The 27,661-nt window shown below is 39.6% G+C and overlaps 1 protein-coding gene across 1 annotated transcript in view; it reads right to left on the minus strand.

The window, feature by feature from the left end:
* NBAS (NBAS subunit of NRZ tethering complex) overlaps positions 1–27,661 on the minus strand; it is a 316,364-nt gene that overhangs the window by 225,625 nt on the left and 63,078 nt on the right. The window contains exons 12-19 of the mRNA XM_032866873.1: positions 20,857–20,985; positions 12,105–12,168; positions 10,998–11,191; positions 9,536–9,793; positions 8,640–8,765; positions 5,332–5,483; positions 3,907–4,047; positions 3,570–3,648 (exon numbers count right to left, since the gene is read on the minus strand). Coding sequence (XP_032722764.1) covers positions 3,570–3,648; positions 3,907–4,047; positions 5,332–5,483; positions 8,640–8,765; positions 9,536–9,793; positions 10,998–11,191; positions 12,105–12,168; positions 20,857–20,985 — 1,143 coding nt within the window. The remainder of the gene's footprint in view (positions 1–3,569; positions 3,649–3,906; positions 4,048–5,331; positions 5,484–8,639; positions 8,766–9,535; positions 9,794–10,997; positions 11,192–12,104; positions 12,169–20,856; positions 20,986–27,661) is intronic.

The following is a 27,661-nucleotide window of genomic DNA, read 5'->3' on the forward strand; positions in this document are numbered from 1 at the left end:
CATTCTCAAATGAAAACTTGCTTCATACACTCTGACACTGTTAGATGGGATATTCGTTTTCCACCCACTGAAACTGCACATCTACCTGCATCTCTACCAACAGGATTTCCTTCCTTCAGCTACAACAGAAAAATTATAACCATCTGCTCCCCAAACCCTGTTCATGCTCCAAATCCCATTTCTATAATCATGCTTATCGCCTCTTTCTCCTGTTGGATAAATTCCTCCTCACCCTCTGCTGCTTCCGTCTCATTAGCATACAAACAATACTTCTTCCTTCTATCAAAAAAAACCTCTTAATTTCACATACATTATCTTCTTGGCACCTTGAAACAAAACTTCCAGAAGGAGCCACCTACAATCGCTGTCTCCCCTTACCCACTTCCTGTTCTTCCCTAAACTCACTCCACCTCCGGCAGTTCAAGTCCACTCCACACACGGCATGAGAGACCTTTCAAATGTGGCCAGAAACTGTTCTAACCCCCCTTCTCCCTTCGATCTGTGCTGCGCTCCCTGGCAGCCCAGCTCCCCCCCCCAGCTCCCTCTGTCAGGGGCCCCCCCCCCCCCGCCTTACTTCATACAGCGCAGGAGGATTATCAGCACAGGCTAATGAATCCAGGAGACCTCGCTGTGAGTTCCTGCTTTCTCCTTAAGCAAATTAGTTTCCTTCTCCAATCCTCAGTTTTCATATCCATAACACTGGAAGGAAAACACTACCTGCCTGAAAGACTGCTGGGAAATAATCCGGATTCAGTGTCCAGCGCAGTGGCCGCAGTGGCGGACAAACAGTAAGTCCTCAACAAACGTGCTGGTATTTAAGGTAGTCTCTTACCTATCAATTGCCTCAACAAATATTTGCTGAGCTCCTCAAGAAGCCAGGTACCAGTCTGAGCTTGGGGATACAGCAGCCACCAAGACAAAACAAAACCGCTACACCTTTCTGGAGCTTCTGCTCCCATGTCTGCCTTAGAGCACTCCCCAGTCCCCTAAATTTGTCCGTTTTTTTTTTTTTTTTTTTTTTTTTTAAGGACTAGTTGAGATGGCACTTCCTATATAGTGTCTTCTAGGACGTCCCCAGGAAAAACGGAATGTCCTTCTCCACCACGTTCTTTCCTCAGTTCTACACACATCATTGTCACCATTTAGTGCCTACATAATGTGGACTCCAGGACACTTCCTTGTTCTTATCTCCACCTCCAGCACTGCCATGATGGCTGGTACCTACCAGGCACTTGTGTCACATAGAAATGAATCCACTTTTATCTAATTTATTACAGGATTCATAAAATAAGCTTGCCTCAGGATTAAAATGCAATGCCTATCTCTACTACTATCTAGCTGGTGAGCTACCGTGTCTGAACATCTTCATTTTTAAGTTTTAACAGCCAAATTCATCAACTTCACCTACTTCTCGAAAGCCTAATCAGCCTAATTCTCCAAGAAAGTGGGCTCAACAAATACTTTAAACCAGGCACTAGTGAACATACTTCCAACTGTCAAATAGGGAAACAGCAATTCGATAACTAAAGGGCAATGAAAGAAAATTAACTGGATAGTCAAACTCTGAACATTTTGTGGAACTCTTCAAGATCTCAAATCAATAAAATTTAGTACAACAGAAGCTAAGACAACATAATAAACCCTATCTGTACTGCCTTCTGCAGCTCATAACATGCTTTTATATATTACCTCAAAATAAAACTCCAATACAGTAAAATAATAGGCTTTAATATAACAGGGCCATCCAACAATCAAACTAGTTGTACCCATAGATAAAAGTATTAGGAATTTTTTGCAACTTATTTGTATAACTATCATGTTTTCTAGTAACCATAAACAGCCCTCTTTTATCAGTGGTATTTCGTTTGAAAACACTTATTTTATTAGCAGATAGGAAATCAAATGCTTTTAGATTTGCCTATAGGCATTAGAAGTACTAAATATCTCCATTATTCTGGGGACAAGCATCATAATATCAGAGGTCACATTTACTGAGCACCTGCTGTGTGCCAGTACCAAGAGCCGAGAGAGCTGTTTCCACAGAAAGGACTAACACAGGTGGAGGAAGTAATCTGCAAGTGAAGTCAAACTTTAAAAGTTAGGAATTTATATCAATTTCTGGGTAATGTCAGCTGTGAGGGTCATGTGAAAAAGCAGCCTAAACTATGTATTTTTGCTGGAATATCTTTAACAACATCTGAATGTTGGAAACAGTGTTTGTGTCCCTAAAGAAATAAAAATAAAGTAAACCTTTTTTAAAGTTCAAGTGTCTCCATGAAAAAATGTTCATCATCACTAGGCATCACAGAGATTCAAATCAAAACCACATTGAGATACCACCTTATACCAATCAGAATGGCCAAAATCAACAAGACAATAAACAACATGTGTTGGAGGGGATGTGGAGAAAGGGGAACCCTCTTACACTGTTGGTAGGAATGCAAGTTGGTGCAGCCTCTTTGGAGACCAGTGTGGAGATTCCTCAAGAGATTAAAAATAGAACTTCCCTATGACCCTGCAATTGCACTACTGGGTATTTACCCCAAAGATACAAATGTAGTGAAAAGAAGGTCCATCTGTACCCCAATGTTCATAGCAGCAATGGCCACGGTCGCCAAACTGTGGAAAGAACCAAGATGCCCTTCAACAGATGAATGGATAAGAAAGATGTGGTCCATATACACTGTGGAGTATTATGCCTCCATCAGAAAGGATGAATACCCAACTTTTGGGTCAACATATATGGGACTGGAGGAGATTACGCTGAGTGAAATAAGTCAAGCAGAGAGAGTCAATTACCATATGGTTTTGCTTATTTGTGGAGCATAAGGAATAACACGGAGGACATGGGGAGATGGAGAGGAGAAGACAGTTGGGGGAAATTGGAGGGGGAGATGAACCATGAGAGACTGTGGACTCTGAGGAACTAACTGGGGGTTCTGGAGGGGAGATGCGTGGAACGTTGGGTGAGCCTGGTGGTGGGTATTATGGAGGGCATGTATTGCATGGAGCACTGGGTGTGATGCAAAAGCAATGAATTCTGGAACACTGAAAGGAAATTTAAATAAATAAATAAAAATAAAAAATAAAAACAAACAAAAAAATACAGTTGACGTATCTCATTTTGACCATAATTAGGACCAAAGTTCAACCAACTAAATTTAATGCACTAGCAAATCACTAAAACAAAATGAGTCAGAAATATTCATATTAGGATTACTAAAACCCAGTGTATACCAAAATTCAGTACTGGAGACAGCTATATGCCATAACCTTAAAATCAAAATGTAAAATCAAAGTAAATAAAAAGCATCACATCCCTAGAAAACACAGATACACTGAAATGGCTAAAGTGTTTCTGCTCCCTAGACTAACATGATTTCTGCCTTCCACAGTCTCTTAATTTTTACCAAAGCAGTTATATAAGAGAAACTGCTTCTGCACAAAATGAATTTTTCCCAAAACATACATAGTTTAAAAGATCAAGAATGTCAGATATTAGGGCAGCAATATCATTTATAATGATAGACTAAATAAACCTAACTGGTTTGATTAAAACTACTCCTTACCTCATAGGTTGCAAGCCGATCTAAGTAGGTTAGTAATTTCCGTCTACAGCGGCAGAGTTCCTTTTGTTCCAGCGTTAACCTGTTGTGAATAGCTGTGTTAGGCCACTTACATTAACACGGAAGTGCACTTCTCTATGAGTTAAAACAGAATAAAAATAACAATGTTCCACTGAGCCCCAAACTGACAGAACAGTACACAAAAGCACGAGGGTAAAATAACACTAAATGCATTTGGTTTGCGTTGCTGGAATAATTCAGAGCAATTAATCCTCATGAAGAGCACACTTGAGTGACCAGTTATTTTAAAGAAAGTACCAAACAGTCATAAATCATTTACTTTGCAAAGTTCACTAATTTAAGTAGTTCTTGTCTCTTGTTGATCTTTTTCTCCTTTTTATTCCTGGCAGGCTCTTCACTGGGCGGTGCCAGCTCCTCATAGGGGATGTTGTCAATGTCTACTTCACCAGGCAATGTAAATCTGGAAGGAAAAAAAAACAAACCCAAAGCTATTAGTGAAAGCTGCTTTCCCCCACTCGGGCTGATTTTATCACTAAGTTGCTCTCCACAGAAACAGAAAGAACCAATTATTTGAAAGAAAGCTTTTGTTTTGCAAGGAAAGTGATTCACTCATTATATCCACAGGATGGGCAAAAAGTCATCACTAATTGTCACATACAAAAATTTTAAAATCATGGCAATAAGAACTACTTAGGAAAACATGTGAGGTTTATACTTATCCAATGTGAAACAGCCCATTGAGAAAATGATGCCCAGAGTTTACAGTTGGAATCACTTCTATTTAAGGTTTCAAAATGGTTTACTTAAAAGATAAATAAATAGGGGCTCCTGGGTGGCTCAGTGGGTTAAACGTCTGTCTTCAGCTCAGGTCATGGTCCCAGGGTCCTGGGATCGAGCCCAGCTCCATGCTCACCAGGGAGTCTGCTTCTCTCTCTCCCTCCGCCCCTCCCCCTGCTCCCTCTTGTGCATGCTCACTCTCCCTCAAATAAATACAAATCTTAAAAATAAATAAAATAAATGAATAAATAAATAAATAAAAGTAAAATAAATTTATGAGGTGCCTGGCTAGCTTGATCCATAGAAGATGGGACTCTTGATCTTGGGGTCATGAGTTGAAGCCCTACACTATGCATGGAGATTACTTAAAATTAATTAATTAAAGTACAAAAAAACAAGGTTTGAAAAGGACAGTGAATGTCAGTCTCATTTACAGTACTTACTTGTTAAATATATCATCACACTTAGATCTTTAAAAAATTCCAAATGTCTAACGAGCAATGACTCCTGTCAAATAACTTTACTATTATTATCGACAGACATTTGTGTGGTACTTACAAGTTTACAAAGTGCTTTCCTAAGACACCTGATTTAATCACTCGAATTCTCTAAAGGAGGTAGGAAGCCAAGACAAACAAAATGAATGAAGCTCACGCTTGCCAAAGGGGGTGCTCCTGACTGGGAAGCACTCCCAGGTAAGTGCCTTTAGCCCACAGCTAGAAACTGCCAGCATCTGATAAAGGTCTGTAGAATCTGCTCTTTTCTTAGCATGAAGCTATCATACATACACACATTTAACTCAAAGGAAAGAAAGCTGTGACCTCAGATAAGAGAAGCATTGATCGAAGGCAACTGTCTCATTACAGGATAACCTAAATAAAGAAAAGTTTACCCTCTGCCATGTCTCGGCTTTAATATTTTCACAAAGTCACCTTTACTCTTGGATCCCGATCTTTCTATGACCCACCTGCCATTTTCGGCTCCTCTCCCTATAGCCACCAGAGCCTCCAGGTCTGTGCCTTTCAGTCCATACTGAAGCAGCTCCTTTGCAGCATCCACATTTTCAGGAACTCTTTCCAAACACTCATGAAGAACCCAGGATCGTTTCTTTATTTTGCTCTGGATACAAATAAAAGACAGCGGCATTAAAGAACTCAGGACATCTGATAGCATAGGACAACTGCCTTCTAGAATCATAAAGCTAGACCTAAGGAAGTAGAGCTACCCAACCCCTTTGCCACAGGTAGCTGCTAGAGAAGCTTGACAGAAAAAAGCTAATTCCCTAATGGTGACTAGAATGGGATATAGACAAGGAGATTCCTACAGTTTTCTTTTTTTCTTCTACTCAAACACAAAGTTGAGGACTCCTTCAGAAACATAAAAAAGATCTACCCAAATTTTTATAGCTGCTTATTAGTTTGCATTCGGGCTATCTAATAGAGTAGAAGAGCAAGCAGAAAAGCAATATAAGATATAGCCTATTGTAATGATCATGTGCACTTTGAAACAAAACTAATGAGGCATAGCACATCAAAGTTCTAGATTTACTTGACCATGAGATGTAACACAAAGTGTAGATGATAATTTCATCATAAAAGCCATGATGTGCTATTCTTTGCAAAGACCAAGGGCCCATTCCTCCCTCCCAACTGCTTCCTCCGACTCCATCCAAAATCCCTGACCTAGCCTCTTCCAAGAAAGGGTCATTGTGGTTATAAGTTTTAAGTAAGATTTGACTCTTACCCTGCATTCCTTTATACATTCCATTCCATCAGTTCTTTCCTCATATGCCTCTTAACTCATTTTCCCTTCTCCAGGTCTATGGCCTCCATACCAGTCCATGGCATCACCACATGACACCTATGACATCTTTGCCTTAGTAGGGTTTCCCACCAACACTCTCCCTCCATGCCAGTTCATCTTCTACACCATCTACTTCTGTGCCTCCAGAGTCAAAAAGCCACAACACTTCCCCATTACCCTAAGGATAAAAAGCCTAAGTCATCACAAGCCTTCCACATCCTTCAGAACCCAAGTCAATGTATCTTCTAATCATATTTCCCAAAGTTCACTGCTGTTGAATATCTGATGCGGCAGATGGGTTGACTTACAGAGCTCATAAGGGGGCCAGGTACTAATGTAGACATGAAACGAAGATTATGACAAATTCAGTCGATGTCACAAGTCATGCTCATTTCCTTTGAATTTGTTCATACCATTTGTCCCATGAAGAACAGCTTCCTCTCTTCTAATTCCAGGATGCCTGCTCTGAAGTCTCTCAAATCTACTCAAAGTGTCTTCACTTTACAGCCTTCCTGAACCACTGGGTCTAAAATGATTGCTACTTTCACTGGGTTCCCACAGCCTTTATCTGGAATCTTCTTGTATGGTTATTTATATTTTAGACATGAATCTTATCAGAAAGATTACAGGCTCCCTAAAAGGGAAGGCCAATTTATGCTTCTCCTGTGCTCCTTTCGCTTCTCTCGCCTAGTACTTTTACTCTTAATTGCCTACTTATGTAGCTGAATTAGGTATTTCTCCCCCCCAAAAAATGTACTTGCTTTGTCTCTCTTAACACCTGTCAGCTCCTTCAGGGACCAATATTGTCCTTTACTGTGTTCCAGAAAAAGCCCTGAATAGGCACATATAAACTCACAACTCACTGTCCTGAGTCACAAAAGAAAGATAATACAGCTTTGGTGTTCTGATCTCCTAAAGGAAATACAAGGAACTTCCTCCTTTATTTCATTACTTCTCATGCTCTCTCTTCTCCAGTGTCTTACTTATTAACAGTTTGACTTCCGATTTGGTTGAAGCATTAACTTCTTAAAACTTTCTCACATTGTTATTTTTAATTACTCACATACATTAATTTTATGTACAATTTTATACATAAATGTATATACAATTATGTATAATTTTAAAATTATCACGAAATTTCCCCAACCTTTCTTAGATCTTCCTAAATGCAAAGGCATTTTCCTTTTTTAACGTCACATGAGAAGTCATGCCCTCTTTAAAACATGCCATAAATCCAACCGTGTCCTCACAAAGGTGTCGAGGGTTCCGATACACAGGCTACGTAACAAATTTAACTCAGGGAGCGGGCAGCAGGAAGAGTCCAGCTGCAAGATTTAAACAAAGAAAGCAAATTTGGCAAGCCTGATATGGCAAGTATCTAATGCCTCTCAGCTTCAAGAGCTCTCCTCACGGCCAGTCATGGGATGGACAGCATTTCCATTTTGCAACTGACAGAACATCAAGCTTCATCAAGAGAGGGTGCTGGAGGGCCACTGCAGAGGAAAGGCTCTGGTTTCTAGCCCTAATGTGCTCAGGTTCTAAACTTGTCCCTATGGCTCAGCAGCCAGCAGTACATGTAGGGGACCCCTGGAAGGGGCTGCTTCCGCCCTTATTCCCGCTGAACACAACGTCCAACTGAATTTCAGCTGTTACCCCACAGGCAGATTCAGTGAATCTCCAATGCCCAGGGGGTTGGGAGTCCTCCTAGATGATGCCCATCTGCAAACTAGAAGCTTTTTGTTTGTTTGTTTCAGTCCTGGCCATGGTTCCTTCTCTGAGGTTTTCCAACCCCCCAGCCTCAGCTTACCAGGGCACCCTAGCTACAGGCACCAGCTTGCCCATCCAACCCACCTCTTCCTACCTGCCAACCTTGGCAACCAAGAACCAGCCCTGGCCCGAGGCATCCCAAAGATGCCAACCATTGGGCAGCCAACCATTCCTTCAAAGGTCAGTAAGGTCTGAATCCCATCTCAAGGGAGCGGGCCTCCCCTCCAAGTCTGCTTCCTCTCTAGGGATGCTCCTTTGGCCTGAAGGTACTCCCTAGGGTTCTCTTTACCCCTTTATAGTAAATCTCACTAGAAAATAAGGCTCCATATTAAAACTTTCCCTGTTCAAATTACTAGGTGGCTTCTGGCTCCTGAGGGGACCCTGAATGATGCAGGCAAAGAAAGGTAACTGAGGTAGAGGAAAAGAAAGGATTAGGCAAAGTAGTTAACTGGTACTTAACTACCAGTAAAACCAGGCAGTTAACTCGTTTATCAATGACTATCTGTTCCCCCATCTTCATCACAAAGTCCAGCTGCAAGGCCAATACAAGGAGATAAAAGATAACTTCTCCACACTGAATAAAACACGCTTCAGCTATAGAAATGTCAGCAATATAAAATGCTCCAATATGAAGCCCTAGCACCCCCCCCCCAAAAAAAGCCATACATTTGAATTATACCATGTCACCAAAATATTTAAACATACCAGGTAATTCTGAATTGAAGCGATGTTGACCGCGGACTTCCTCCACTGCCTCTGATAGACTAGATCCGTATCCAGGCCATAGGTCTGGGCCAGACACAAGGCTTCCTCGTACTCTTCACTTTCAATCTTGGGACAAGGAAATGGGAACAGGAAGGTTACATTACTGACTGGTCCACAGTGTCGCCATGATGAGGTCACGGATAAGGATAATCCCCTCCCCTCTGCAGCACGTGACCCACTGCTAACTATTCTCATGAGCACGGTGGCGGGGGTGGGGGGGCACCAAAAGCCCACCAACCTGCTGAGCGGCAGACAGAGCATGTATTTCTCTCCACACTCAACAGAAAGCTGAGAGACAGCTGAAGTGCCCACATGTATAGAGTAAAACGACGGCAGAACCAGGAAAGGACAGCCAACAGCCTGACTCCTAGCCCAGGGCCCACCCAGGACACTGCAGCAACGACAGAGATAACTGGAATGCTCAGTGTGGATTCAGTCTGCTTCCCAAGCAAACCCCTGACTGGAGAGCAAGCCTGCGTTTCTTCCCCCACCATCTGCAGTCGGAGCAGACAGTGGCACTTATCAAGGGTAAGGGTTAGGGTTAGGGTTAGGGTTAGACACCCGGCTAAGCCACAAGTGGACAGTCTAAGTGGATTCATCCTTCAATCACTGTTTTCATTTCAATTCCTCAGGCACAAAAGCCAGCACTATTTTCAAAGCTCTACCCTACTGTATTTCTAACACATCACTGTTAGGACAATCCTTCTCGGAATTTCTGTTTTAAAAAATTGGGTTTCTCTCAAAAAAAGAAAAAAAGAAAAACAATTAGGTTTTTCTCACTGAAATAAAATCTGGAGGCCTGTGAGAACTTTGATAGTGACAGCATGTCCCCTCACCTTTCTCTGATAGAGCTCCTCTGGGGTCGTGGAGCGTAAACTCACGAGGCGGTAGTTTTTGGTGATGGTTCGCGGGCGTTTCCGCGGAGGTGCGAATCGCTCCATTTCGGTCACCAGATACAGGCCCTGTTTGATGTAGCCAAAGTAGCGAGCCTTGGCAGAAACTTCCTGATCAGAATCAGAGTCCTCTTCCCCTTCATCTTCATCTCCAGCCCTGGTCTCCAAACGAGATCGTTTGGGGGCAAGTTTAATCTCACACTAAATTGAAAAAGGAGATGTAAAATCAGTAGTGAGAAACTCAAGACAAGCTCTAGAGTCCATGAGAAAAATATTTTTAATTCTATTCCAGTTCCATGAGCCACATGGTAAAGACAAAGAACAGACTTCAGAGGAACCCAACAACAAACAGTATACCCATCAACAGTTCCAGAAATATCCATTGCCTTATTGGCTCCAAATCTCCAAAACTAAACCCTGTTTTCATAATGGCTCATTAATATAATCTCCCAAATATAGATCTGGCAATTATTTTAAGAAAATAAAAAGAATGCTAATTCCTTCACTTTTGATATTTTTGTACCTGCTATAGAGAAACGGGATTTTTTCATCTATTTAGAAAATGAACATGAAGGTATTTATTTGCTTTACTGAGAATGGCTCACCTGCCCTTCTTCCCTTTTTAAAAAAAAAAAAAATGTCTAAAAGCTTCACAAACTTCTGAGTCTGAAAGCCTGACTGTTAAAGATAACTTTCATTCCCTGACTTAATAGAGCTGCCTTCAATTTTAAGCCATGGTTCTCTTTAAATAACATCTGTAGACTCAGTAACAAACTTTGAGGTAAAAAATAGTTGTGAATCTGCACTGATGTGAAAACTATTAAAGGTCCTTAACCTTGAAAGGCTTAGAATAAGAATCTTTAATGACCAAAACATCTTTAAATTAATAGCCTCTATTTTCCAGTCTTTTGACATGAGACAAACAAGCTTTCTTGACTAAAAAGAACCAGAATTTTTAAGTTCCCAAACTTCATGGAAAGAGTTTGTTAAAGACCATATTTAAATAGAAATACCTTTTACATTTTAAGATATCTAATCTAGGAAAAAGGAAAAAGAAGAAAAAAAACTATCATGCCAGTGAAGAAAAAATGCTTTACAAAGAACAAAATGACTCCATTTTCTTCAGTCTTCTACAATGCAAGGTTTTCAATCCATTAAACAATACATCTTTATTATACTGCACTCAATCTCTGATTCCAATCGCAGATTTTTGTTTTTAAGGACAAGATTAGATAATGGGATTGCTAAAATTTAAAAATCAAATGGTTAGCCGTACTTCGATAAAGATAAATGGACAGCCATCACTAAAAAAATTAAATTTGCATTAAAATCAGGTGTTTAGATTTTTGGTGAAGTACATGCTTATTTTCCAATACACCAGCTTCTCTAAAAGGGAAAGCATTACCTCCAAACTTAAAAATCCTCCATCATGGGTAGCAGTGACTTGAGGTGATGGCTCGAACCACTCACAGGATTTTCCCAGTAAATTCTTCAAAGTTTTCACTGATGAAACAGTCAAAGCACCAGAGCAACGAGCCAGAGTCACTGCATTGGCTGCCCACCAATTTACATCTATCAGCGGGTAAAAGGACTCTTTATCTAATGGAGGGAAAAAAAAATCGATACAAGTCCGTCCGTCCACGTGGCTTAAATACAACACATTTAGTCCAAAGATCAATTTAAAAACTGTATTTGGGCCCTAAACATGTTAAGTAAGAAAAAATAAATTGTTAAGTCATCACTCAAATTTTTACAAAATGGTAATTTATTTAATAAAGATCTAAGTGCCAACAATTTACCAAAGTCCAAAATTCTAAGGATGCAAGAGTAAGTGTTCTTAGGTCTTTCCACTTAAAAAATGAAGAATGTAGGGATAATATCAGCATTTTCAACAGAGTAAGCTGAAAGTTTGGTACAAAGTATACGTATCATAAGGTATATCAAAGTACACATATCATAAGGTTGATACAAAGTATACATAAGGCTTAAAAAAGGCTTTAGAAAATGTTCATATATCCTTTTTCAGACAAGCAATATGAGAGAACTATACTCTTAATAAAAATTTAAGAAAGACATATAACAGTTTTCAAAGCTGATTTCCTCTTAAACTTGGGAAGGAGCTCAGATCACTACCTCAGAAATATGCCATTGTGACATAAATATTTTAAGAAATTTGAGAAACCCAAAGTTCTTTATCTTGTCACTTCTCCTAATAATTTTATTGTTCCTTTGCCAAGATTCTCTATAAATAAGACCAATTTCCAAAGAACCCTTGGAGTTAACTCATTTCTGGGTATTCCCACGTGTAAGCTCAAGGTACACACTAGAAACATCTGTTTGTTTTTCTCCTGTTAACCTGTCTTGTGTCAATCTAATTTTACAGGGCCTCAGCCAGAGAACCTTGGAGAGTAAAAAGATTTTTTTTGTCCCCTACATATATCGTCCAAAGAGTACTTTTACTATACAATTGTAGTCTCTTAAGGTTTTAATTATCATACTTCATACAACTCACCTTTGATTTTTTTCCTCTTCTCAACAGAGAGTCTCCAATCAGGATTAAGGTCATCATAACCTGGCTAAACATGAAAAATATGCATAAGACTTCTTGAGTCAACAATGTAAGAAAATCAAGAGATAGCGAGAACTGTGGATTTTCTGAAGTAACAAAATACGGAAATGCTTTCCTTCGATCTCTTAATTATACCTAGCTGAAATCTATTCCTCTCGATAATCTGGTTCTTACACTTCAAATGAGCATATGCAACTGCTGTGACTCAATTTAATAAAGAAAATAGCATGCACAAGAACAGGAAGATAGCAAGTATGCAATTAATACAAATGAGAGCAAGATACATGAACAGTTTGCAATCTCTCTCTCTCTCTCTCTCTCTCTCACACACACACACACACACACACAAACACACACACTTACATTTTGGGAGGAGAACAACTCTGCTGTTGTAAATAATGTCGGCCTGGATGCGAGTCCTACTCCCACAACTTGTAAGCTGAGCAACCTCTCCAGGCCTCGGGCTCCCCAGCTCTGAGACAGGACTCTGCAACCCCCCGTTACCTGCTGTTCTGACTTCCCACGACTAGAAATTTACTAAGTAAAAAAATATAGCCATGCAATCCTCAAACCTGATCTATTCATATTCTAATTTCATGGAACATAATATCGCGCCCACCTTCTAGAATCTCAAATATCATAAAACAATTGAGACTAAGACACTGCCGGACATCCTCATGGCTCATTCATTATTTCATTTTCAGAATTTTAACAGTATGGGAAAAGGCCAGCAAAAAATCATTTGTCTATTCATCTAAAATTGTAAGCCTAAAAAAAAAATGCTATAATTCATCAATATATGCTTTTTCATCTAATGTAACAGAGCAAGCATATATGTCTTATTAACAATTTCTCAGTGGCTAACCCTTTAGAGTATGAAAATTAATACTTCCTTCCATGGCCTAAGAGAACTTCCTGATCTCCACTATGATAAATCACTCAGAGCAGCCCGAGAACAGAAGACATAATTATTTAACCTTTACCCAAAAAGTTACCATAAAAGCCAAGAAATAGATCGTCCTGGTTTACTTTATCACAAAAAAGATAACTAGCTTTCCAAGACTTAGAATACCGGAAGGTATATGTTACTGAAAATAACCAACTGAACTTATTTGATCATTCATAGTGTACTTCAGCCATTTTCGGTCCCCCTGAAACCAATATGGCTCCATGCAGATGGCTTCAATAATGGGTGTGTCTCGTGCTTTCAATTTCTAACCAGAAGGTGAGATTTGTTCTTCTGCACGCACAGCTTTGTCAGTCGTCCTCATATTCCCAGACCCCTCGTGGTGCTCACCTGTCAGAATAGCTCAATGCTGAATTAGGGAATGGATCAATCTCTGAAATCCCTACACTCCAATTAGAATGCCTACGGTATAGGAAATTGAGTTGACGCAGTACTAGTATTCCCACACCCTCCCAGAAGTGTGGTTTCTTCTGCTCCTTAGTCAAAGCAGACGGTGCCCTGACACTGCGAGAGAGGGAAAAGAAACCAGATATCGTAGGCCCCACAACTCAAGCAGGCAGAGAGCTAAGAAACAGATAAAATTTACTACAACCCAAGTTCAAATTTGATAACTACCCAAAAAGAGGTACAGATAAAAGCACCAACGGTATCAAAGGACGAAGAGGCCATTTTGAATAGAGGCTTGAGAAAGAGGGAGGGGGTTAAAGAGGTACAAAGAAAGCGCTACACTTGGTGCTCTGAGACGGGGTAAAATCTGGACACGGAACATGGGTGGAGGAAGACATTCCAGTCAGAGAACATAACATGAACAAAAGTACAAAAAAGTACAAAAACGACTAAATTTATTCAGGAAAAAGAAAGTAGGTCAGAAGGCGCCTGGGTGGCTCTGTCGGTTGAGCGTTTGGCTATTGGTATATTCACCATGCTGTCACTTCCTTTCAGTTTCCAAGCACTTCCACCTACCCACAATAACACCACGAACCCAGCAGACAGTTATTTCCCACTCCATCTCCCCTCAGCCGCTCCCAATCTGCTTTCTGCCTCCGATGGATTTACCTGTTCTGGAAGTTTCATATAAATGAATTCATAGACCATGTAACCTCTCGTGTCTGGCTTAAAGTAGCGTAACATTCTCAAGGTACATCCACATTATAACATGTGTCAGTACTTCATTCATTTTTATGGCTGAGTACTATTAATATTCTGTCATAGGTGTTAACCACAATTGATTTCTCCAGCCTTCCATTAATGGGCATTTGGGTTTTTTCCACTTGTGGCTATTGTGAACAGTGCTGCTTAAATACGTATGTCAATGTATTTGTTTGAGCACCTGTTTTAAATTCTTCTGGATATACACCTAACTATCTACACGCTAGCACCTTTGCAGTACACCTAGAATTCACTCTAGATATGTGAACTAAATGTTTAACCTCACAGTATGTGTGAGTCTGATGAAATTATCTGCACAGTATATTTAAGAAAGAAGCTCAAACAAAATTCCAAACTTCACTCTGCTTCAGGCTATAAAAGCCTGAATGAAAGAAAATTTAAGAAAGCAAAGAAAAAAAAGAAAAATACTAATTTGAAGGGATATATAAACCTTAGGTTCACTGAAACAATATTTATAAGAGCCAAGATAGGGAAGCCACCCAGTGTCCATTGATAGAGGAGCTAAAAAAGAGGCGGTATATACATACAACGGAGTATTACTCAGCCATTCGAAAGAGTGAGATGTTGCCATTTGTGTGGCTGCATGCATGGACCTTGAGGATATTATGCTACGTGGAGTCAGTCAGACAAAGAAAGACAAATACTATACGGTTTTATTTATATATATGGGATCTAAAACACAAAACAAAGGAAGAAAATATAAACTGCCTCATAAATACAGAGACCAAATCGGTAGCTGTGGGAGTGGGGGGAGATGGGCAAAAATAGGTAAAGAGGATTAAGAGGTACCTCACCACCCCCCAAAAAAGCTGATGTTCCCACTGCTTCCCCCATACTATTTAAACTGCACAGACTTAGCAACCTTTGTCCCTAAAAACTCTGTCAGTAAGGGGACCCGTGATCTGGCTGTGCTTTAGGACATCTGATAAACACTCTGTAGGCTGGTGCTTTGAAAGCAGAGTCACCAAGAACCCAGGACTTCCATGAAAGCACGCCAGGGGTACTCACCCCTGGGACCATGTTGACATATGTGGAGAAGTAACCTTCGTGTCACTCTGCTTAGTAGGACGTGGCACCTCGTGTCTGAAAACACCCGAGGTGCCCCCACTTCCGGTACAGCAGCAGCCTAGAGGAGAATGTCCTAAGAATACACTTACAGATTGTATACAGGAAGGCTCTCATGGCTACAGCAAAATTTTCTTCAGATTTAGGAATTTTATTTGCTGATTCTTTTTAATGGCTGGAAGCTAAACATAACGAAGGCCCTGCCTCCAAGGAGCATGAAAGCAACCTGTCAAATGTTTTTGTGGGTTTTTTCATTCCACAAACACTTATTAGTACTTAATATGCCAAGCTCTATGTTAGACCCCATGGAAGAAATGTATATTCTGCGTCTATCCTCCAGAAGCTCACAGTTGAATGAAGCTGTGAAAACAGCTGTGGCTTAAATCAAGATTAATCACATTAACTGTCATCTTCCCACTTATTCTTCATTGATTGATCCATTTAACAAAGTTGCTCAATACCAACTAGTGTGAAAAAGAGCAAATAAAATTGTAGGAGAAATGAAACTTATCTGTTCTACTTCATCTAAGAAATACAAATAGAAAAATAATAAAACTTCAGATAAAAATTAAGGCCAAAAATGAGATGGAAATATATAAACATAACATATGGGAAATGTTTGAAATGAAAATCACTTTGGCAATTTTACTATATTCCAGACATGAACAAAACTTAATACTCACAGATTTCTAGCCAGATGGATTTTCATATTGACAATGAAAGCTGAAGTATTTAATCAACTCAAAACTGGAGAGAAGTAAATCAGAATAGGCACTTCCACAACTATCTTTAATCATTAGATTTTAAAAAGAAAATACTCAATCATACAAGGCATATTATGAAAAACTAATAAAGTGACAAATGACACGAAGCCAGCCCCAGATGAGCTGCATTCACAATTTGGTAGAAGAGGCTAAGGTTGTAGAGGCAATATAACTCTAGTTTCTTCTCTGGCGATGTTTTAGCCAAAATGATAAGCTGACTACACACTCTATATTACCATGTAATCGATATCAAACTCATCGGCTCAGCTATTCATTTCCTAGAAAAGCCACACGGAGAGGCAGAGCCCTGTCCTACCTGGCTGACCCAAGGTCCCTTGACTATTGCTGGACTGAGAAAGAAGCACTGTTGGAAGTTTCTCAGCCAGTGATGAGTACACAAAATGACCCCAATATATTTGGTAAATGACTTATTTATAGTTTCACGTTTCCGGGGTCTCAGCACAAATGAACGCCTCAAGTCCGGTGGTGTCATTCACGTAAACTGCAAGGTCTCTCTCTCTTGTTTTCCATTAATATCATCGCTAGTGTTCTAACTGGCCCAGATGAAAGTCGGCCCCTCTCAACATTTAAGGGCTGCAGAAGATCTTCTGAAGGAAAGTCTTAACCTATGAGGTCAGAGAACCCCAGTCCAACCGGAATCTTGATTCTAACGTGCAGTGATACAAGTTTACTTCCTTTAGCACCAGTTCCATCCATTAAAATACGAAAACGCTTGTCACTTAACTAGGACTGTAGTGAAGCAACTGAAATAGGTGACAGTCGCTCAGGGTGGACAGCCAAGCCTTACTATACAAACACTACTTACTCACAAAGGTCCTTCCCCCCGACCCCCGACTCTACCAACTGGATAGCGTGTCCTTCCTCTGAGCTTATCTTTTCATAATATTAACATATTCCTTTATTGATTTGTTTATAATTTCCCTTGCAAGACTGTGAACACCTTAAGGGCAAGCACTGGGACTTAATGCATTTTCTACTCTGAAACTTGGTAAGGAGTAACTAATTGAACTCTATTATTTTATGATGATTAATATGAATATAGTTAAGAGCTCGCTCTTTACAGAACTGCTACACACAAGCTTTATAGCACTTACCATAGTACCCTAGATTTCAATGACTCCCTTCATATAGCAATATCCAAATCCAAAACAGCCAATCCATGGGGATGAACTCCCAGGATACAGTTGAAAGACTCAAGCAAAGTAGAACAAAGAGTCACCACCCTCACATAATCTCCCAGCACATCCTAAGTACTGTATATATCTCTTGTGAACTTAAGGGTTTACCAGTAAGAAACTATGTCAATTATTTACTCTAGCTCTCGGTGGTACACCCCAACTAGGGCTCAAGAGTTCAACACATCGGAGAAGACTGAAGAAATCTGTGTTACATTCACTGAGAAAAATGATTTATCTCTATTCTTTTAAAGATCAAATAAATAAAGCCTAATAAAAAACCTAATAAATGTTTTTTTTCCACCTTTTTAAAAATGTATTTACTTCCCCACAGGGTCATGGAAAGAGCACGTACATCAGAGTTGAGAGAGATGAAACCAAATCTCAATTCTACTGCTTACTTGCTAAGTAACCCTGGGACAAAATAAGTGCTCAATAAATAATAATTGTGGTTATTATTACAGCAAATTTTACAACAGCTGTAAGAATACTGTCTATATAAACTGCAATCTTATTGAGCAACATAAGCCTGAAATGAGTGTATCAAAAGAAACCAGAGTGTTCTTTCTGTGAAAATGATGAAGCCTCATAGGAGTTTATCACGGAATAAAGGTTCAGAAAGAATAGTAGAAAGGATCGGACAAGCAGGGAGCAGGGAGAGGAAAGTTCAGGGAGCAAGTGTGAAGGAGCATAATGACCAGATGAGAAGAGACGAGAGGTAAAAAATCAGTCTGCATTTTGACCACAATCTTAGAATTTTAAAGAAAAGATTAGATGAAATTAAGTTTTTCTCTGTTTTCAATTTTGGACAAAATTTCTTTTCAGACTAAAATGAGCAGGGATCTTGGAGCATAAAATCTACTCTATTCAGCGACAGTCTTTCCATGTGCTGAGCTACAGCAAGAAAACAGAGGGGTTGGCAGCCACCAGCCCAGGATGGGATGAAATGTGGAATGAGGTCGTGTGCTTAGCCCCAGTAGAAATAGCAGTAAAGGTAGGATTAGGTTCAGGAATTCTCACTAAGCCACTGTTCCCTCAGCAAAGGAATCTACCACCTGCAAATGTCCATGGTAATGGCAACCAGGTCCCTGGTTTTCAGTTTTGTGAGCCCTTAAACCTGTTTTTCTCTCTAGTTTTCTTAGGCATTCAAGGGAATTTATAGCAACCCAATCTGAAAAGACAGATCTATCACCCTAAACATTGGTCAGGTTGTAATTACAGATATAACTAGCTTGAGAACCAAGTTGCATCAAGAGATGGTCTCTGCAGAATGTTTGGGGGTGCTAAACCAGAGCTAGAAGGGGCAAAATGGAAGCTCACTGCAGGACAACAGAAAGACCCCTCCACAGCAATTCCTGACACATCGCCCTTCTAACCTCTCAAGGCAAAATTCAAAAGAGTCTCCCTGGGACACGGAAGATCAACTTCTGGCACAAACTCATCTCTTCCCACCATAAACCTCTTTCTCCCTTCTTTCCTCTCTTTCTTTTTCACTCTCGCACTCCTCTCTCTCATTTAATTGTTTATTTTAGCATGGTGGGAGGGGAGCCGAGGGAGAGGGAGAAAGAGTCACAGGCAGACTCCACACTGGCAGAGCCAGATTTGGGGTTCGATCTCATGACCCTGAGATCATGACCTGAGTCAAAATCAAGACTTGGAAGCTTAACTGACTGTGCCATCCAGGTGCCCCTCTCGCCACATTCTCTGGTGGCATTTTCCAAACTACTTAGATATTTACATTTAGTTATTCAAGATTTTTAAACAATTTTTAACTCTTTTGATAGAATCATTATAAAAATCTAATGAATAACATTAATGAACTAAAGAATAATTAATTATACTGATATTGATTGGCAACTAATGTCAAAATGATGTCTAACGAGTTAAAAATTTGAATATAAGCCAATAAGGACTATAATAAATACACTTTGTCCTTTCAGGTAAAGAAGGATATCCAGAATTTCAGTAAACGAAAGAGCATACTAATGAATTTTGCCTAAACAGACTTTGCACTATACACATAGGTCATTCTGGAATACTAACAAAATGAAATACTAATTGTGCCTTGAACTTCACCAGTATTTCTATTAAGTGAATGAAATAATTCAAGAAAATTAGTAAATGTTTAAAAAAAAAATCGCCCAAATGTAAAATTTCACACATATAATAGAACAGGGTATTCCCAATTGACAAATTTGTCACCATACATCAATAACCATGACAAACACACGGTACTTTTTGGATCAATAATCCAGTGTATGTATCTGTATTTGTTACACAAATGGTTTTAGAGTTGATCCACTCTACTTCTAGGAGGAAGATATAAATCAAGCTAGCTATTTATTCTGCGGAGAGAGAAAGAATGTTCCTTTTATTGAGCTGCTGAGGTTGAAGACTGAGGGGCGCCTCTTCTGTTTAGGACAAATCTAGATCCAGTGAGAGAGTGCTGTAGACATGTGGAGACCAAATTAAATTCAAGGTGAGTGGGAACTAGAGGGAAAAAAATCTCCCCAAACTTGTGTATAAAAACAAAAAAACTGAAGAAGAGTGAAAACAAATAGAAGCCTATGAAAAGTATAAGAAAATGTAGAGACAAGTTTCTCTTTCCCTCTGCTATTCTGGGAATAACAAAACACTCTTTGCCTTTGAAAATTCTTTTAATAGCTCAGTTTAACGGATGAAATGACATTAAAAAGAACTCTGAAAAAAGACATCAATCCATTCAGACCATTTGGGGCATAGGCTCCAATCCTGGAATCATGAAAACAGCCACCGAAGCTGGTGACAAGATATTCTTACAGAAAAGGGGTATGGGGAAGTATAACCCTTAAGTGCTGAAATGCTAAACAGTCATCAGATGGGTAAAAGATCTAGAACATAAGTTGCATTTAACTGGGAAAGATTTTTCTTTAAAGCTTCACTCTAACACAACACATAGCATTTATGGGCAGTCCTTAGTCGCCCACCAGGATTTTAGATTATAACAGATATTGAATCTGTTGTGAAATAACTGAACATGTTCATTCTTAAAATCTGTCATTTCAAGACACTAAAAAATTAACAGACTATGTCTTCACTATCTACCTTTTGAGTGAAGAGCCAAGCCTTAAGCCTTACGTAAGCCCAATGTTACAGGAGCATTGCAACATGTGGGAAGAATTGGAACCCTTTTAGAATACTGACCCTCTGAAGCCTTCATATTAGTTGACTCTTGCTAAAAAATTAGTATTTCCATTCTGTATTTTTATAATGAGAGAAAGAAAAAAAAAAGGAGAGGTTGGTGGACAGATTAGACTCCATTTATAAAGTGTATTTCACTACAAATTAAAGTCAGTGCTTTACGCACAGCCGCTACTCTATTCTTAATTTATCCTACTATATTGGTAATATTCTATATAACTAAAGCTTTGGCATGATGAGAATAAATAATAGCTATGTGCTACAGTAAAATGTCAACCAAATGAAATTACCACTGTCAGTACTCACCCTTCAGTGAGAATCATTCTTAGAATAATAATAATCAGGAGACATACCTGCTCATTTTGATTCCATTCCCCTTGCTGCTTCAGAGACGGGATGGCCCAGATGCTTAGTTTCCCTGAGAAGTGAATGGCAGCAAGGAGGGTCCCATCTGGAGAAAGGCTCATCTTAAAGATCCCATCCTATACAGTAATTATAGGACATTAATGTCAGATCAAGGAACTTGTAGCTGAACAGAAGTAACCTCCAGAATTTATTAACACTCTCCAGGGGGTGCCATGTCATAAATGATCTCTCATAATTAAGGGTTCGAACAACTTCATAACACTATAAAGTGCTCCAGCATAAAGAAACTCCTTCAGGAGTTTTTCTGTAATCTCTTTTACAATGTTATAATTTACATATAGCTGAAAGCCCAAATATGTGCGCATTATACAAATACTCTCTTATATCACACATAAATTACCATGAGTTCTCATTAACTTTTTATGGGTTGATATTGGCCAGATTGTGAGTTTCCTGAATTGGGGGTCCACATTTTCACAAGATTCTGTATGTACACAATGTCTGGAATATTCTATCGCAGAGAGGCACAAATTCATGCTGTGTGGACAAAAGGAAAGGGAAAGGAGGAAGAGAGAATTGGCAGAAAAGCGGGTCCAATGGTGATGGGAACAGAAGGGGGGAAATGCGTTCCTGAATTTGAGGAACACTGAGAGTGTTTATTTTCCAGATTTCCTGGTAAATCTGAGGAATGTAACTGTTGCTTCAGAAAAGAAAAACTTTGTAGCACACACATTTCACAAGGCTAACCTCGGTGTGCACAGTCCTACTCGTGTCCCAACAATCTCTAGTCCTTTCCCAATCAGAATACTAGGTTGCTCAGTCACAAGAGAAACCACAGAAGCAGAAAGGTCTCCTGCCTATTGCCTAGGCAGAATGAGAAGTTTCGAAAACTATCTGGACATCTAGTGCCCTTCAAGCATTTATAAAAACCAGGGTTAAGGTAGTTGACCCACAAATAATAAAACAGACCCAAACAACAGCGTACAACCCTATTTGTCCTTAACATTTAGAAAATCTGGCAACATAAGGCCCACCACCATCAAATGGCAATGAATCAGGTGGGACTGGATAGCATATGTACACTTAAAAGGGTCATAAGCTTTCTAGGTGGCCAAAGCCCCCACCGTTCTTGGTTATGGCCCCAAGATTAAGGCCAAGTATCAGCTATAGAAGCAAAAACTAAATGTTGACTATACTAAAAAAAAGAGAAAGTATGCCTGGCTCAATTCACTACATTATCCACCTGGTCTCTACAGACACGAGAGTTTAAGTGCTCAGGTCCACAATGGCTAAGATATATTAGCCATCAAAAACAAAAGAATGACTTCAGAAAGTGAGAAACTGCGGGATGAGTAGATAGATGAAAAGATTAGCATCCTCTAATCTCCTCACTGAGGACTAAGATCACTTTAACTGGGTATAACGCGTCTAGTCCAGAATGCCTGAATTAAATAGAAGAGAGACTAAAATACAAAAGCCTGAGAAAGAGAAGGAATAAAAGCATAAGCACTAATAGCACCATGTTAAACAGACCCCATCCCCGCCTCCGTGATGGAACGGAGGTCAGGAGCAGAAGGTGAGGGGCCAGGCATCTTCCATTCACAACTCTGGTCCACGAGCCCCGAGATTTGGTGTGAGGTGGGCCTCACAAGCATTGATTCTCATTAGCTAGAAGAACTCTCCCTCCGTCATGGAGAGTTTATAGAGAAAGAAACTGAAGACCTCAAGGGTTAAGACTTGCTGAAGATCATTCAAGTATAGACCGCAGACCCTGAGCTGGAAGCATCTTCAATCCCAACCAGAGTCATTTCCACTGCACCATGATCACTGCCCTCCCCTGGGCCGTAGACCTTCCAGGAGCCACAGGCATGCTCCTCGGGAGAAGTCATGGTCAAGTACACTTTACTGTTTTCCTCACCTACATAATCAGTCATGAGTGATCTGTATGATCACTCCCAGGTGTTATAAATGCTTCATTAACCAACTCCCCTAAAAGGGCTCTGAAAGTAAAAAGGAAGTTTATGAATCTCTTTAACAACAACAACAAATAGTGAATAATGTGAAGAATTTAACAACAGCATTGTGAGCTAGAAAACACCGAATGAAGCTGCAAATTATCCTTTGCTTTACTCATTCTCCCCCGCCCCCTTCCTTCCTTCTTTTCTTTCTTAGATATTAAGTAGTAAATATATTAACTAAAATATTACCACTAGCTTTTAACCCGGTGAGTTCTTAAATCCCCTTAGTTTTATTTGAAACTATGATAGTCACACTGCAAACTTAGTGTTGCTTTTTCTAAGCATTTTGTTGTAGAAATGTGCACTTACACAGACACAGAAGTAGAAATTATGGTATGATGATTACCCATGGGCCCAACAACCAGCTTATAAAAAGTATCAACATTCCATACTTGTTTCACGAATCCTTCTCAAATCACTACAATAATCTTGGGAATTTTTTTCCCCTAAAGTGTTTTATTTTTTTTTTCTTTTTAAAGATTTTATTTATTTATTTGACACAGAGAGATCACAAGCAGGCAGAGAGGCAGGCAGAGAGAGAGACGGGGAGTGGGGAATCAGGCTCCCCGCTGAGCAGAGAGGACTCGATCCCAGGACCCTGAGATCATGACCTGAGCTGAAGGCAGAAGCTTAACCCCCTGAGCCACCCAGGCGTCCCCCTAAAGTGTTTTCAGGCAGAACCCAGACATGAGATGTGTATACAGTAAGCACACACCTCTTTAAAGCCCCTAATCATCTAAGTTTCATACACATGCACAGCGAGAAGAGACGGTTCTCAGTGGCAGCTGAACTACAGTCAGTCAGCAATAGACAAGTCACCTATGTTACTTGAGACACACAGTGTTTTCCTTGTGAAATAAAAACTCCTCTTTTATTTGTAGAAACACTTCTGAGTGTCTATAGCACAGAGTATTTCTGGCTCGGGGAATAATTTATTATCCTGACAGTAACTGTTACACAAGATCCAAAGCCACAGTTAGAAAATCCGGGCTAAATTCTGTGAACAGAGTCTGCAGATTGAGAAGTCTGAATGCTCAGGCTTCTGGGAGGCCAGGGAGAGAATTTCAGAGTGTATGCTCTGGCAGTAAGAGGAAATGGCTTTTCAATCAACTGCACATCACAGTAAAAATAAACCTTCAACCTTCAAACCGTAATTCCTCATATTATATTAAGATTTCTCAGCATAAGTGAATAATAATCTTGGTCTCATCTTCTCTATCTGAATTAGGTAGCTCCAAAAGCAATAAAATTGAGCTGTAATTTTCACTTCACTTAAAATGTGTCTGAATTTTTTTATATTCCTCAAATATGAATGTCATGTTTATTTTAATCATTACAACAGCTGGAATGTTGGTCAAGAATATGTAACTTGGCCGTGAAAAGCAGAAAGCTTTTTCTCTGAGAGCAGGAACAAGACAAGAAAGCTCACTCTTTCTCCACATCCTCTCCAACATTTATTGTTTCCTTTCTTGAACCCTCTTACAAGGTTGGTGGGAATGCAAGTTGGTGCAGCCACTTTGGAAAACAGTGTAGAGATGCCTCAAAAAATTAAAAATAGAGCTACCTTATGACCCTGCAATTGCACTACTGGGTATTTACCACAAAGATACAGATATAGTGAAAAGAAGGACCATATGTACCCCAATGTTCACAGCAGCAATGGCCACAATCGCCAAACTGTGGAAAGAGCCAAGATGCCCTTCAACAGATGAATGGATAAAGAAGATGTGGTCCATAGATACAATGGAATATTACTCAGCCATCAAGAAGGATGAATACCCAACTTTTGTATCAACATGGATGGGACTGGAAGAGATTTTGCTGAGTGAAATAAGTCAAGCAGAGAGAGTCAATTATCATATGGTTTCACTTCCTTGTGGAGAATAAGGAATAACACAGAGGACACTAGGAGAAGGAAAGGAAAAGTGAATTGGGGGAAATCGAAGGGGGCGATGAACGGTGAGAGACTATGGACTCTGAGAAACAAGCTGAAGGTTTTAGAGGGGAGGGAGGTGGAGGGATGGGTGAGACTGGTGGTGGGTATTAGGGAAGGCACATATTGCATGGAGCACTCGGTGTGATGCATAAACAATCAATCTTAGAACACTGAAAAAATAAAATGAAATTATTAAAAAAAAAAAAGTCCACTCTTGCTAGTTTTATTCAACATAGGGCTGGAAATCCTAACCAGAGCAATTAGGCAAGAAAATAAATAAAAATCACACAAACTGGAAAAGAAGAAGTAAAACTGTCTCTTTACAAATGACATGGTATTATATATAGAAAACCCTAAAGACTCCACCAGAAAGCTGTCAGAATAAACAAATTCAGTAAAGCTGCAGGACACAAAAATCAACATACAAAAACCACTTGCATTCCTATACACTAACAGCGAACTATTAGAAAGCGAAATTAAGAAAACAATCCCAGTTATACTAGCACCAAAAAGAATAAAATACCAAGGAGGTGCGAGCACTGTATAAGAAAAGCCATAAAACACCGATCAAAGAAACTGAACACAAATAAATGGAAAGATATTCCATGTTCATGGATTGAAAAAATACTGTTAAAATGTCCATAGTGTCCCAAGTGATCTATAGGTTCAACGCTATCCTTACCAAAATTCAAATGTCATTTTCCACAGAAACATAAAAAATAATCCTAAAATTTGTGTGGTATCATAAAAGATCCTAAGTCCCCAAGCAGCCAAAGCAATCTTGAGAAAGAAGAAAAGCTGGGATGCCAGGGTGGCTCAGTTGGTTAAGTAGCTACCTTCGGCTCAGGTCCTGATCCCTGGGATGGAATCCTGCATCAGGCTCGCTTCCCTCCTCTGCCTGCCTCTCCCCCTGCTTGTGCTCTCTGTCTTTGACAAATAAATAAATAAAATCTTAAAAAAAAGAAAAAAAAGAACAAAGCTGTAGGCATCACACCTTCTGATTTCAAACTACTGTTACAAATCTATGTTAATCAAAATAATACCGTATTGGCATAAAAACAGGCACAAAGATCAATGGAACAGAACAGAGAGCCCAGAAATAAGCCCATGCATAGACAGTCAACTAATTTATAACGAAGGAGCCAACAATATAATACACAGTGGGGAAAGGATACTCTTTCAATAAATGGTATTGGAAAAACTGGATAGCCACTGGACCCCTAATGTACATCATATAGTAAAATCTCCTCTAACTGGATGAGTCTTGAGCATAAGACCTGAAACCCTAAAACTCCTATAAGAAAACAGGGGATAAGTTCCTTGACTGGTCTTAGCAATGATTTCTTTGGATTCGACACCAAGAGCAAGGTCAAAAAAACCAAAGATAAAAAAACAGGACTACATCAAGTTAAAAACATCTACACAGCAAAGGAAACCATTAATAAAATGAAATGACAACTTGGGAAATAGGAGAAAATATTTATAAACCAAATATCTGATATTACAAACCAAAATACACAAGGGACTCCAACAACTCTAGCAAAAACCCCAAATAACCTAATTTAAAAATGGAAGAAAACATCTGAATAGACATTTTTTCGAAAAAAGACACATAAGTGGCCAAAAAGTACATGAAAAGGTGTTCAACTAATCATCAGAGAAAGGCAAATCAAAACCACAATGAGATATCACTTCACACATGTTAGGATGGCTATCGTCAAAAAGAAATGCTGGGGAGAGAGACGCCTGGGTGGCTCAGTTGGTTAAGCCACTGCCTTCGGCTCAGGTCATGATCCCAGGGTCCTGAGATCGAGTCCCACATCAGGCTCCTTGCTCGGCGAGGAGCCTGCTTCTCTCATTGCCTCTGCCTGCCACTCTGCCTGCTTGTGAGTACTCTCCCTCTCACTGACAAATAAATGAATAAATAAAATCTCAAAAAAAAAAAAAAAAAAAAAGGAAAGAAAGAAAGGCTGGGGAGAATGTGGACCGCACACACACAGAGTATCATTTGGCCTTAAACAAAGAAGGAAATCCTGTCATTTGTGACAACATGGATGAACGTGGAGGGCATTGTGCTCAGTGAAATACATCAAATACAGAAAGACAAATATTGCATGGCATCACTTATGTATAACCTTAAGAAAAAACAAAAACAAACAAAGAAACCTCCTAGAAACAGAGAGTAGGAAACTAGATGCCTACCAAAGACTGTGGGAGGGAGGAAGTATAGAGAAGTTGGATAAAAGGGTAGAAACTTCAGTTATAAGAAGAAGTTCTGAAGATCTACTGTATAACATGATGGTTACACTTGATAACACCACATTCTGTAACTGAAACTTGCTGAGAGAGTAGGACTTAAACATCCTTACACACAGAAGAGAAAAGTAAATATGTGAGGTAATGAACGTGTGACTTCAACGGGGGACAATCCATTCATATTGTACACATAATCCAAAACATCATGCTGTACAGTTTAAATATCTTACAATTATACCTCAATAAAGGTGAGGCAAATAAAATGAGAAAGAAAATGATGACTATCACTTACTACCTGCTTTAGTCTACTCTATTCTGTGAGTAGCCACTGAAAGGCAGTCTCACTAAATAATTACTTGGTAAGTTGTTATCAGCTTGGGTAGGCAACATGGGACAAAGTAAGCTGGTTGACAAAGACCATTTACACAGTAGATGGTCTTCTTCCACCAGAAATTAATCTATAGCCCTTTTAATTACCAATTCTATTTACCTCCCTGTCTCAAATCTCTTCTCAAAACTTTTCAAAAGGTACTTTCTTCTTACCTCATTGATTCTCTTGCGTGGTAATGTGATACTAATACT

The sequence above is a fragment of the Lontra canadensis genome, unplaced genomic scaffold, assembly GCF_010015895.1.
Source record: "Lontra canadensis isolate GAN:19392208 unplaced genomic scaffold, GSC_riverotter_1.0 scaffold32, whole genome shotgun sequence".
In the NCBI taxonomy this organism is placed as follows: domain Eukaryota; kingdom Metazoa; phylum Chordata; class Mammalia; order Carnivora; family Mustelidae; genus Lontra; species Lontra canadensis.